Source organism: Mya arenaria, chromosome 1 (genome assembly GCF_026914265.1).
Source record: "Mya arenaria isolate MELC-2E11 chromosome 1, ASM2691426v1".
Classification (NCBI taxonomy): Eukaryota; Metazoa; Mollusca; class Bivalvia; order Myida; family Myidae; genus Mya; species Mya arenaria.
Genome location: NC_069122.1, coordinates 39,010,514 through 39,025,513, shown reverse-complemented (window position 1 = coordinate 39,025,513; position 15,000 = coordinate 39,010,514). Strand labels below are relative to the sequence as shown.

Here is a 15,000-nt window from a genome sequence, read left to right as displayed (position 1 = left end):
ATGGTGAGCATCATGATTGTTCATCGTTGTCGTCCGTTCGCTGGCATCAATCTCTTCCCTTGAAAATCATGGACATCCTTAGTAACCATCAACTACCTGGTCAATATGAAGTTTGGCTGACCTCTACAGTGATATTGACCTTGGACTTGTGTCTTAGGACAATATAAAGTTTGCTGACCTCTACAGTGATATTGACCTAGGACTTGTGTCTGTGGTCAATATGAAATTTTGCTGACCTCTACAGTGATATTGACCTTGGACTTGTGTCTTAGGACAATATAAAGTTTGCTGACCTCTACAGTGATATTGACCTAGGACTTGTGTCTTAGGTCAATATGAAATTTTGCTGACCTCTACAGTGATATTGACCTAGGACTTGTGTCTGTGGTCAATATGAAATTTTGCTGACCTCTACAGTGATATTGACCTTGGACTTGTGTCTTAGGACAATATAAAGTTTGCTGACCTCTACAGTGATATTGACCTAGGACTTGTGTCTGTGGTCAATATGAAATTTTGCTGACCTCTACAGTGATATTGACCTTGGACTTGTGTCTTAGGACAATATAAAGTTTGCTGACCTCTACAGTGATATTGACCTAGGACTTGTGTCTTAGGTCAATATGAAATTTTGCTGACCTCTACAGTGATATTGACCTTGGACTTGTGTCTTAGGACAATATAAAGTTTGCTGATCTCTACAGTGATATTGACCTTGGACTTGTGTCTGTGGTCAATATGCAGTTTTGCTAACCTCTACAATGATATTGACCTTGGACTTGTGTCTGTGGTCAATATGCAGTTTTGCTAACCTCTACAATGATATTGACCTTGGACTTGTGTCTGTGGTCAATACGTAGTTTTGCTAACCTCTACAATGATATTGACCTTGGACTTGTGTCTGTGGTCAATATGCAGTTTTGCTAACCTCTACAATGATATTGACCTTGGACTTGTGTCTGTGGTCAATACGTAGTTTTGCTAACCTCTACAATGATATTGACCTTGGACTATATCACTTGACAGGCCAGCAATAATACTTGGGCCATATTCAATATCAATAGTAGATTCGAACTATATATTTAAGATTAGAAAATCAAGTTATTTGATTGGACGGTAAACATAGATGACCAAAAGACTGAATGAAATCAATCAGGAATGTTTAAGGATAAGGATACTGATTATATTGAATATGGGCCCATTTTATATTTTTGTATTATATTTCACCGTTTAAAACATGGTGGGACAAAATTGCAAGGCCATCATTTCTGAAATGACGATACATTCGCGTACAATTTCGTGCGCTTTCCTATAATTTTAAAATTAAATGTCAGTGTTATCCAGTTTATGCATATAATAGAAAGAAGGAAAAAATGTGCTTACTCAAATACATTGCAATTTTATACCGAAACAAACAATACTTCGATAATTTGCTAAATGTTCGAGGAAACTTTATGTTCTTTTTTATTGCTGCTATTGTTGACGCTTTGGTCATTTCATCATATGAATGCCCGATATAATTACGTATTTTAAGTTTCAAATTAATTCGATAACCATAACCATTCTGTTGTCTGATATGAGTTTGATGTTGGGTATGTGAACAGTTAATATCGGATGAGTAAAATAAATTTTGTGGAACTACTTTCATTGGTCTGCGGAACGCTTCCATCCTTTCCCTCAGCCACCATTGTATATAAAGTCGCGATATGTCGTCGATTTCATCATGCATCGGAAGTGACGTCACGTCAGTATCTGTTTACTTCACATTGCGTTCAAGCGAATGAGTTAGAAAAGACAAAGCAAATATATTTTAAATTTCTTTCTCAACTTAAAGTGTTTTTTTTTTCTTTTCGAAGTGTCTGTTAAAAAGCATTATTGAATGTACATGAAAATGTTGACAGTAAATCTTGCGTATGAAAATATTTCGCTCCTGCCCTGGTGCAATATTTTTACAGTTGTGCATATGTTTTCATATAAATCAATAATATATACATATTGAAGAAAATATTTGAATTATATGAGCCTTATTCTTGTTATAACGCATAAGTTTATTTCACACATTTATGATATTCGATGCTGTCATTTACTTCATTATTACAGACATGGATGAATGCCCTCGAAATGACCAGTTTTTATGTAACGTTAGCCGGCAATGCATCTCCAAGTCACGGGTATGTGACGGGGTTAAAGACTGTGTTCACGGTGAGGATGAGGCTCCTCCCGCCTGCGGTAAGTAATCTTTGTCGACTAACTTTTAATTATTGATAAAGAGTATGAGGTTCACATTGTATTCTGATACAAATATATTAAGCATGTAAAATGATATACATAAAGCTACAGTCATGTACATTATATCTTGAACCGGTTTTCGTTTTGACCATTAAAATCGTAAATATTAAATGATTATGCGTGTAATCTTATTATAACGAATAAGTTTAATTTACACATTTGTGATATCTGATACTGTAATTGACTTTATTACAGACTTGGATGTATGCCGTCAAATGGACAGGTTCTTTTGTAACGTTAGCCGGCAATGCATCTCCAAGTCATTGGTATGTGACGAGGTTAAACACTGTGTTCACGGTGAGGATGAGGCTCCCGTCTGCGGTAAGTCATCTTTGTCGACTAACTTTTAATTATTGATAAAGAGTATGAGGTTCACATTGTATTCTGATACAAATATATTAAGCATGAAAAATGATATACATAAAGCTACAGTCATGTACATTATATATTGAACCGGTTTTCGTTTTGACCATTAAAATCGTAAATATTAAATGATTATGCGTGTAATCTTATTATAACGAATAAGTTTAATTTACACATTTGTGATATCTGATACTGTAATTGACTTTATTACAGACTTGGATGTATGCCGTCAAAAGAACATGTTCGTTTGTAACGTTAGCCGGCAGTGCATCACCAAGTCATCGGTATGTGACGGGCTTAAACACTGTGTTTACGGTGAGGATGAGGCTCCTCCCGCCTGCGGTAAGTAATCTTTGTCGACTAACTTTTAATTATTGATAAAGAGTATGAGGTTCACATTGTATTCTGATACAAATATATTAAGCATGAAAAATGATATACATAAAGCTACAGTCATGTACATTATATCTTGAACCGGTTTTCGTTTTGACCATTAAAATCGTAAATATTAAATGATTATGCGTGTAATCTTATTATAACGAATAAGTTTAATTTACACATTTGTGATATCTGATACTGTAATTGACTTTATTACAGACTTGGATGTATGCCGTCAAATGGACAGGTTCTTTTGTAACGTTAGCCGGCGGTGCATCAGAAAGTCATGGGTATGTGACGGAGATAAAGACTGTGATCACGGTGAGGATGAGGCTCCTCCCGCCTGCGGTAAGTCATCTTTGTCGACTAACTTTTAATTATTGATAAAGAGTATGAGGTTCACATTGTATTCTGATACAACTATATTAAGCATGTAAAATGATATACATAAAGCTACAGTCATGTACATTATATCTTGAACCGGTAATCGTTTTGACCATTAAAATCGTAAATATTAAATGATTATGCGTGTAATCTTATTATAACGAATAAGTTTAATTTACACATTTGTGATATCTGATACTGTAATTGACTTTATTACAGACTTGGATGTATGCCGTCAAAAGAACATGTTCGTTTGTAACGTTAGCCGGCAGTGCATCACCAAGTCATCGGTATGTGACGGGCTTAAACACTGTGTTTACGGTGAGGATGAGGCTCCTCCCGCCTGCGGTAAGTAATCTTTGTCGACTAACTTTTAATTATTGATAAAGAGTATGAGGTTCACATTGTATTCTGATACAAATATATTAGCATGAAAAATGATATACATAAAGCTACAGTCATGTACATTATATCTTGAACCGGTTTTCGTTTTGACCATTAAAATCGTAAATATTAAATGATTATGCGTGTAATCTTATTATAACGAATAAGTTTAATTTACACATTTGTGATATCTGATACTGTAATTGACTTTATTACAGACTTGGATGTATGCCGTCAAATGGACATGTTCTTTTGTAACGTAAGCCGGCAATGCATCTCCAAGTCATGGGTATGTGACGGAGATAAAGACTGTGTTCACGGTGAGGATCAGGCTCCTCCCGCCTGCGGTAAGTCATCTTTGTCGACTAACTTTTAATTATTGATAAAGAGTATGAGGTTCACATTGTATTCTGATACAAATATATTAAGCATGTAAAATGATATACATAAAGCTACAGTCATGTACATTATATCTTGAACCGGTAATCGTTTTGACCATAAAAATCGTAGATATTAAATGATTATGCGTGTAATCTTATTATAACGAATAAGTTTAATTTACACATTTGTGATATCTGATACTGTAATTGACTTTATTACAGACTTGGATGTATGCCGTCAAAAGAACATGTTCTTTTGTAACGTAAGCCGGCAGTGCATCTCCAAGTCATGGGTATGTAACGGGGTTAAAAACTGTGTTCACGGTGAGGATCAGGCTCCTCCCGCCTGCGGTAAGTAATCTTTGTCGACTAACTTTTAATTATTGATAAAGAGTATGAGGTTCACATTGTATTCTGATACAAATATATTAGCATGAAAAATGGTATACATAAAGCTACAGTCATGTACATTATATCTTGAACTGGTAATCGTTTTGACCATTAAAATCGTAAATATTAAATGATTATGCGTGTAATCTTATTATAACGAATAAGTTTAATTTACACATTTGTGATATCTGATACTGTAATTGACTTTATTACAGACTTGGATGTATGCCGTCAAAAGAACATGTTCTTTTGTAACGTAAGCCGGCAATGCATCTCCAAGTGGCGGGTATGTGACGGAGTTAAAAACTGTGTTCACGGTGAGGATCAGGCTCCTCCCGCCTGCGGTAAGTAATCTTTGTCGACTAACTTTTAATTATTGATAAAGAGTATGAGGTTCACATTGTATTCTGATACAAATATATTAGCATGAAAAATGATATACATAAAGCTACAGTCATGTACATTATATCTTGAACTGGTAATCGTTTTGACCATTAAAATCGTAAATATTAAATGATTATGCGTGTAATCTTATTATAACGAATAAGTTTAATTTACACATTTGTGATATCTGATACTGTAATTGACTTTATTACAGACTTGGATGTATGCCGTCAAAAGGACATGTTCTTTTGTAACGTAAGCCGGCGGTGCATCTCCAAGTGGCGGGTATGTGACGTAGGTAAAGACTGTGATCACGGTGAGGATCAGGCTCCTCCCGCCTGCGGTAAGTCATCTTTGTCGACTAACTTTTAATTATTGATAAAGAGTATGAGGTTCACATTGTATTCTGATACAACTATATTAAGCATGTAAAATGATATACATAAAGCTACAGTCATGTACATTATATCTTGAACCGGTAATCGTTTTGACCATAAAAATCGTAGATATTAAATGATTATGCGTGTAATCTTATTATAACGAATAAGTTGAATTTACACATTTGTGATATCTGATACTGTAATTGACTTTATTACAGACTTGGATGTATGCCGTCAAATGGACAGGTTCTTTTGTAACGTTAGCCGGCAATGCATCTCCAAGTCACGGGTATGTGACGGAGGTAAAGACTGTGATCACGGTGAGGATGAGGCTCCTCCCGTCTGTTGTAAGTCATCTTTGTCGACTAACTTTTAATTATTGATAAAGAGTATGAGGTTCACATTGTATTCTGATACAAATATATTAGCATGAAAAATGATATACATAAAGCTACAGTCATGTACATTATATCTTGAACTGGTAATCGTTTTGACCATTAAAATCGTACATATTAAATGATTATGCGCGTAATCTTATTATAACGAATAAGTTGAATTTACACATTTGTGATATCTGATACTGTAATTGACTTTATTACAGACTTGGATGTATGCCGTCAAATGGACAGGTTCTTTTGTAACGTTAGCCGGCAATGCATCTCCAAGTCACGGGTATGTGACGGAGGTAAAGACTGTGATCACGGTGAGGATGAGGCTCCTCCCGTCTGTTGTAAGTCATCTTTGTCGACTAACTTTTATTTATTGATAAAGAGTATGAGGTTCACATTGTATTCTGATACAAATATATTAAGCATGGACAATGATGTACATAAAGCTACAGTCATGTACATTATATATTGAACCGGTAATCGTTTTGACAATAAAAATCATGAGGTAAGCATGAAGTAAGCGGCGTTAAGTAAGCGACCTGACGACGAGTAGCTAGCGACTATGCGGCGTGTAGTTAGCGGCCTTGCAGCATGAAGTAAGCGGCGTTAAGTAAGCGACCTGACGACGAGTAGCTAGCCACCATGCGGCGTGTAGTTAGCGGTCTTGCAGCATGAAGTAAGCGGCGTTAAGCAAGCGACCTGACGACGAGTAGCTAGCGACCATGTGCTTATAAAAACAAGCGCGAACATTGTTAATCAACCATTAGTCAAGTTATCCCCATTTCAATTATTACTTTAAGTAATATAGTATTTACGCAAATTAAGGTATATAAACTATCAAGGTATAGATAATCCGCAATTCTCGCACGTGAGCTATATGTGGGACCTATCCATTAATCACGGTAAGCTATTTGCGTTACTGATTGACAGTAATATATATATATATTTGTTGCTATATATAAGGTTTTAATGCCAGCAAACGTGAAAAGGCCCATTCTAAAGTGCGTCCGATATGCCACTGGCAAAAAGGTACCTACATGGTTATTTTGAGACTAAAAAAACAAAAAGCAACAACAACACGTTGTTTTTGTTGTTGTTGCTGCTGTTGTTGTTGTTGTTGTTGTTGTTTGTTGTCATACTGAGACACATTTCGGTAATAAGAAGGGAAAAGCATTGGTTTGGTATATCTGATCAGTAGAAATACTTAAATATCACGACGTGTTAGATGATTAAATTGCTTTCTTTTACTTGGTTACAGTAGAGAACATAATGTTTACAGTATAAACATTCAAATTGGTAAAACAAAGGTAAATTATCTGTTTTAAACACTTAATCTTTTCAATTGCGTTTTCTTTTACTGTCATTCACTTGCCGATGCCTTCAAAAAAAGTTGTGATTTGTTATTGTAAATCTAGGCAATTATCTTACATAGAGTCAAAATCAAGGCTCACAAAAGTTATTAGAACGAACACCATTACAGTTGCATTTTTTCGGTTTTATACGGTTTACGAATGTTATAGTAAGGTGAAGGTAAAAACGCGTCATGGTTCAATGCTGGGCCTGTCCAGACAACTGACGTCATTGGCGTCGTAGATTGTCCACAAAGGGTGGTTCTTTTTGACATTGCAATTGTTCACTTGGGAAAACAATACATTGAGTGTACTGGTTTATTCCATTTCATTATACTGTTGTCGAATTATTGACGCCAACTAAAACGAGACACTCGACAGCTTTACATGATTGTGTCATATATTTATGTATATTTACGTATGAAAAAAAATAATTAATTCTAAATAATTATGTATTTCTATTACACACACGTATCTTATATCAGTTTGTTGTGGGGTGTGTAAACTATTTATATCGGGTGTGTAAAATTTGCGGGACTACTTTAACAGGTATGTGGAATGCCTCTGGTATTTACATCGTGCAATTGAAAACTTCAATAAAATCACATATGTGCCCTTCAACACCAATTTTACTATTTTTTAGACATATGACTTTTTTATGGCGTGGAGCTCCCATCATGGTTGGAAGTGACTGAGATATCCCTCTGATACCTGTTTCACATTACAACCATCATGGTTTAAAGTGACTGAGATATCCCTCTGATACCTGGTACACATTACCACCATTATGGTTGGAGGTGACTGAGGTATCCCTCTGATAACTGGTACACATTACCACCATTATGGTTGGAGGTGACTGAGATATCCCTCTGATAACTGGTACACATTACCACCATTATGGTTGGAGGTGACTGAGATATCCCTCTGATAACTGGTACACATTACCACCATTATGGTTGGAAGTGACTGAGATATCCCTGTGATAACTGGTACACATTACCACCATTATGGTTGGAGGTGACTGAGATATCCCTGTGATAACTGGTACACATTACCACCATTATGGTTGGAGGTGACTGAGGTATCCCTGTGATACCTGGTACACATTACCAACATCATGGTTGGAAGTGACTGATATATCCCTGTGATACCTGGTACACATTACCACCATTATGGTTGGAAGTGACTGATATATCCCTCTGATACCTGGTACACATTACCACCATCATGGTTGGAAGTGACTGAGATATCCATCTGATACCTGGTACACATTACCATCATTATGGTTGGAAGTGACTGATATATCCCTCTGATACCTGGTACACATTACCACAATTATGGTTGGAAGTGACTGATATATCCCTCTGATACCTGGTACACATTACAACCATCATGGTTGGAAGTGACTGATATATCCCTCTGATACCTGGTACACATTACAACCATCATGGTTGGAAGTGACTGAGATATCCATGTGATACCTGGTACACATTACAACCATCATGGTTGGAAGTGACTGATATATCCCTGTGATAACTTATACACATTACCAACATTATGGTTGGAAGTGACTGAGATATCCATCTGATACCTGGTACACATTACCAACATTATGGTTGGAAGTGACTGATATATCTTTCTGATACCTGGTACACATTACCAACATTATGGTTGGAAGTGACTGCTATATTCTATCTGATACCTGGTACACATTACCACCATCATGGTTGGAAGTGACTGATATATCCCTCTGATACCTGGTACACATTACCACCATTATGGTTGGAAGTGACTGATATATCCCTGTGATACCTGGTACACATTACAACTATTATGGTTGGAAGTGACTGAGATATCCCTGTGATACCTGGTACACATTACAACCATTATGGTTGGAAGTGACTGAGATATCCCTCTGATACCTGGTACACATAACAACCATCATGGTTGGAAGTGACTGATATATCCATCTGACATAACAACCATCATGGTTGGAAGTGACTGATATATCCATCTGATACCTGGTACACATTACAACCATCATGGTTGGAGGTGACTGAGATATCTCTCTGATACCTGGTACACATAACAACCATCATGGTTGGAAGTGACTGATATATCCATTTGATACCTGGTACACATTATAACCATCATGGTTGGAAGTGACTGAGATATCCCTGTGAAACCTGGTACACATTACCAACATAATGGTTGGAAGTGGCTGAGATATCCATCTGATACCTGGTACACATTACAACCATCATGGTTGGAAGTGACTGATATATCCATCTGATACCTGGTACACATTACAAACATTATGGTTGGAAGTGACTGATATATCCATCTGATACCTGGTACACATTACAACCATCATGGTTGGAAGTGACTGAGATATCCATCTGATACCTGGTACACATTACCAACATTATGGTTGGAAGTGACTGATATATCCCTCTGATACCTGGTACACATTACAACCATCATGGTTGGATGTGACTGAGATGTCCCTCTGATACCTGGTACACATTACCACCATTATGGTTGGAAGTGACCGACATATCCATCTGATACCTGGTACACATTACAACCATCATGGTTGGAAGTGACTGATATATCCATCTGATACCTGGTACACATTACAACCAATATGGTTGGAAGTGACTGAGATATTCCTCTGATACCTGGTACACATTACCAACATTATGGTTGGAAGTGACTGAGATATCCCTCTTATACCTGGTACACATTACAACCATCATGGTTGGAAGTGACTTAGATATCCCTCTGATACCTGGTACACATTACCACCATTATGGTTGGAAGTGACTGAGATATCCCTCTGATACCAGGTACTCATTTTCATCATCATGGTTGGAAGTGTCTGAGGTATCCCTCTGATACCTGGTACACATTACCACCATCATGGTTGGAAGTAACTGAGATATCTCTCTGATACCTGGTACTCATTACCACCATAATCATTTAAAGTGACTGAGATATCTCTCTGATACCTGGTACACATTGCCACCATCATGGTTGGAAGTGACTGAGATATCCCTCTGATACCTGGTACACATTACAAGGAGGTGACTAAGATATTCCTCTTATTCCTGGTACACATTACCACCATCATGGTTGGAGGTGACTGAGATATCCCCCTGATATGTGGTACACATTGTCACCATGATGTACAGTTGTGCTTGTCATTTAATCTTCTGTAAATCAAGCACTACTCGTCTTCGTGCTTTTTTGCACAGACCGTGTAGCAAATAAGAATCAATCTTTTAAATGGTTAATAAAAAAAAACTATTATGATTTTATTTTGATATTTGCCCTGGCAATTAAACAATGGAAGCTGCGGGGATGATCACAGTAGCATCGAGTTGAACGTGTGCGAATGTGATAGCTCATATATATGTCAAGTTTACGACTTTTCATGGATTTGTATAAAAATTCGTATTCGAAAATTTCGGATACGAATTTTTATACAAATCCATAAAAAGTCGAAATATTACAACGTATTCAATCCAGAAAATAACGCATAACTATCATTAACATTTTGCGAAACTGTTTTCGTTTGCAGATCTCAAACGGCATTGTAAATCGAAGTGGTCCTTAAGTGAAGGCTGCCTAGGTCGATGTATTCCTGGTTATTTTGGCAAGAATTGCCAAAAGTGTTCTGAAATATGTTTGAATAAAACATGTAATAGCTCTAGTGGAATTTGTAAGGATTGTACACCTGGTCATTTTGGCAAGTTTTGCGATAAAACATGTTCAAACGAATGTTTGAATGGGCTATGTAATAGATCAAGTGGAATTTGTAAGGACTGTACACGAACGTACTTAGATAATTGTTCGCTAGCATGTGGCCAAGGATGTATAGAAAATGACGGTTCCCCAAAATGTGACAGACAAAGTGGCAAATGCTTGCAAGGCTGTTTATCTCATTATTACGGACTCTTTTGCAACATAACATGTAGACACTGCAAATTAAATTTCTCCAATGCTGTATGCGATGTAAACGGTGTATGTCTGTTTGGATGTGAGAACGATTATTGGGGCAAGACGTGCAACACTAAATGTAGTGCCAATTGCCAAGGTGACGAACATGGAAACCGATGTAATTCATCCACGGGGGAATGTATTAACGGCTGTACTACTGGTTGGAGTGGTAGATTCTGTATGGGTAAGTCTAATGTTCAAAATATCAAAGGGCATCAACAATAGTATTATAATCATTTATGATTGTTTATTCTAAAAGATTATTCAAAACCTGTCGTAAATAGACAAACAGGCCCAATTTCCGAGAAATGTCTTAAAGCTGGACTCTCACAGATTTACCGTTTTTCCAACTTTTTTATTTTTTGTCTTGGAATTAGAAAAAAAATTGTGTAAATATCTGCTTACCAGTGATGAAAGACTGTTGACAAAAGATCAGATCGTAGATTTTCATATTTCCATTCCAAATTTAATGTTTTATGGCTTATAAACCGTTACTAAAAGTTTAAGAAAAATGTATAAAACATCAATTTTGGGACGGAAATATGTAAAGCTGCGATCTGATCTTTGGTCAGCAGTCTTTTGTCAATGGTTTGCAGATATTTACGCAAAACTTTGCTCGTTCCAAGACAAAAAATAAAAAAAAGTTGTCGAAACGTTCAATCTGTGAGAGTGCAGCTTTAAGCGTAACAATCTCAAGAGTCATATTCCATTTAGCAAAATAACAAACATTAAGTTTATTTTACAAATTTAAAATTCAATATGTTGCTCATAATGATATTTCAATTAAAAGTCTTAGAACTTTTCAAAATGAAAATAATTTGATAATATTGATATCATATTAAGAGATAATTAAGGAAATCGCCCCCAAAATAAGCTAGTTCTCTGTAAGCTCCATTAACCTTAATGCCCAGTTGTGATGACTGGCATCATTTGAAAGGTATATGCTACCTATAACTAATATGTCAAATAATTGACAGAACGTACATCGTACATAAAGTTATTACAGTTTGTCTATATTTTGCTCTTTAGTTTAACTAAATTCGGACGTAAATTTCATATTTTGAAATCTTTGAAGGCCAAACAAACTTTCTCTGCTATAGTAGTTTAGGTATCGCAAGGTCTAAAGAAATACACATAGGTATTTTGTATTAACATATTATTTTTCTGCATACAAACCCCTTTCAAAGGATGCCAAAACAAGTTGGGGCTACCAGGCATCTAAACTCTACATAGTTGTGGGCCGGATATCTTAAGATTGTTTGAGAAAATGTGGCCCGTTCAAGTTCTGGTTTGCCCAGCCATTTATATCAGTGTGTGTATACCAAGTGATAAATTACGTCATAAATGCTACGTCGGAAGGAAATATTTTGCTTCGAATAAAGACTTAAAACAAAAATAACTTCACTATTTCTTCACCATTTGCAATGAAACATAGCGCTGTCTACGCCTCTTAATGAGCCCCGCCTTCGGTCTTTTACCAGAGTTTGATTGAGAGTTTAGTTTCTTCAAACACTTCGACAAACCTTTTCACATTACGCCATTTGACGGAGCACTGTCAAAACATTATTTTGGAAACAGGTTTGTTGAAGTGTTTGATTAAACTATTCACCTTATCAATCTTCGGTAATAAAACAAAGGCGGGGCTCTTTAAGCGGCATAGACTGCCCTTTGTTTTATTTAAAACGGTATAATAAAAGAAAAGTTATCTTTGATTTAAGTTTTCATTTTAAGCAAAATATTGCCTTCCGACGTAGCATATATGACGTCAATTATCACGTGGTATACACACACTGTATAAAAGGCTCCATTTGTTTTAAGTTTCTTTAGATGTGAGCAGTAACGATAAAGAGAACGTCAATTCAGTGAATGCAACTTTAATAGTCGTACCAGCAGTTGCCACTGTGGCTGTCGTCGTTGTCGTCGTTGTCGGGATTATCTGCTATTTACGGGCTCGAAAAAGGTATGGGTCACGTTAAACAAAGTAGCGAACACATGTATTTGTAACTAGATATGTTTTGTAATACATGTATACGAACATTTCCTTGAATATTTAATGGTATTCATTCTTTGGATACACAGGTTAAGATTTAAAGCTGCACTCTCACAGATTGAATGTTTTGACAACTTTATTTTTGTCTTGGAACGAGCTATTTTTTTTTTTGCGAAAATCCATGGACACCAGTTATATAAGACTGCTGACAAAAACTTAGATCGCAGATTTTTATATTAAAGTTCAAAAATTGATGTTTTATGCATTTTTCTTAAACCATTAGTAACGGTTTAAGACATAAACACTAATTTTCGAACGGAAATATGAAACTCTATGATCTGTTTTTTGTCAGCAATCTTATATCATTGGTTTACAGATATTTACGCAAAAATAGGCTCTTTCCAAGACATTTTTTTTTTTTAAAAGTTGTAAAAATGGTATATCTGTGAGAGTGCAGCTTTAAGGGCGTTAATATGACGTTTTTTGACACCTTATACTTAGTATACTAGTACTTAGCTACTGCATGGTGATAAAACATGTTTTAATGATCGCTTCCGTTTATAATAATTAGTATCTACTTATTGCTGGTTAAGATAAAAAATAAAAATATGATTGTGTCAAAATAACTTATTTTTTGAGGCTACGAAATAGGATATATTACTTGATATTTGGTTAAGTTTGCATTTTAAAGGGACTGTACACCAGATTGGCACCAAAAAATGTTTTTTTCTGTATCGAATGTCAGGACAATTATCTAATAAAATGTTTTACTTTTTGATATCATAATTGTAAAAAAAATACCAAAATGTAGAAATCAATCGAGGCGGAAACTGGGTTCGAACCGGGGTCGCCAAAATTGCTGTCCAGTGTTGTATACACTGTGCTACGAAAGCTTACTCTTAGTGCGTGGAATATTTCAGCTATATACCTAACTTGGTAATATCACGTGATAACATCGACTAGCCAATCACGCATAAGGAATTAATTCTACTAGGTAGACATACCTAGTAATCTTTTTTAATGGAAAAATACCAAAAAACTGCGAAAAATTAATTAATTGTAAACTATGTGGTACTTTAGTTAGTAAGTTTCAATGCATTTTACACATCGATACCAAGTTTATGTCAGTTTTTGACAATTTTCTTTTCTTTTCGCTATTTCATCACACGGAGTACAGCCCCTTTAAGGTTAATCTATGCTATTTAGATATTATGGCGTCATTGGATGATGATGCACACTTACATAATATGTAAACGCTTGCATAAATATACTATAAAGGTACAAACATGCTTCTGTAGGTTTAACCGTCAGCTGAATGAACGCATGGAACCACGCCGAGTATTTCCAGTTCATATTCCACCAGCACAACAACCCTCCAGGTCTCGGAGACGGGCCAGCTCTTACGTGTATGACGAGGTCAACGAAGGTACATATTCATGTTAACCATTTATTCAAATTTCACATTAAACGTAATATATTTGTCTGTGATTATCTCTCAAATAAATTTGGATCTCATTACGTTCACGTTGCAATGAAACCGGATAATTAAAAAATATTTTGATTGCTTTTTTGTCATCGAAAATTGGGCTTTCCGTAATACATGATTATATGTGGAAAGTTATGGTTCTAAAGTTATGATGCTTTCTACAAGTATTTGTAGAATAACTCTAATAACTCTAGTACTACTGTTGAACGCATGATTAACAGTTTGTTGCTTTTTATCATTCTAGAAACTATGGAACATTATCATTACATCTGTGAGCAAAACCCTCCAGATCACTATGATAAAATCAAAGATCGCAAGCCATGCATATGTCGACAGTGTGTACGCGAACGAGTTATTCCTATGTTAAATAGGATATCTTCAGGATCGTCGAGTACCACTTTCGTTGAGCCTTATGCCGTTGGTGGCGGCAGTATAAGCAGCCAAAGCTACGT

General features: G+C 36.0%; 1 protein-coding gene across 2 annotated transcripts in view; it reads left to right on the top strand.

Annotated features, from left to right (window-relative positions):
* LOC128236585 (low-density lipoprotein receptor-related protein-like) overlaps nt 1-15,000 on the top strand; it is a 22,032-nt gene that overhangs the window by 5,075 nt on the left and 1,957 nt on the right. For both annotated transcript variants that reach the window (XM_052951557.1, XM_052951564.1), the window contains 15 exons: nt 2,101-2,229; nt 2,485-2,610; nt 2,866-2,994; nt 3,250-3,378; nt 3,634-3,762; nt 4,017-4,145; nt 4,401-4,529; nt 4,784-4,912; nt 5,167-5,295; nt 5,551-5,679; nt 5,934-6,062; nt 10,654-11,256; nt 12,891-13,032; nt 14,361-14,488; nt 14,793-15,000. The exon at nt 14,793-15,000 is cut by the window's right edge and continues 1,957 nt beyond it. In XM_052951557.1, the coding sequence (XP_052807517.1) occupies nt 2,101-2,229; nt 2,485-2,610; nt 2,866-2,994; nt 3,250-3,378; nt 3,634-3,762; nt 4,017-4,145; nt 4,401-4,529; nt 4,784-4,912; nt 5,167-5,295; nt 5,551-5,679; nt 5,934-6,062; nt 10,654-11,256; nt 12,891-13,032; nt 14,361-14,488; nt 14,793-15,000 (2,497 nt within the window). The remainder of the gene's footprint in view (nt 1-2,100; nt 2,230-2,484; nt 2,611-2,865; nt 2,995-3,249; nt 3,379-3,633; nt 3,763-4,016; nt 4,146-4,400; nt 4,530-4,783; nt 4,913-5,166; nt 5,296-5,550; nt 5,680-5,933; nt 6,063-10,653; nt 11,257-12,890; nt 13,033-14,360; nt 14,489-14,792) is intronic.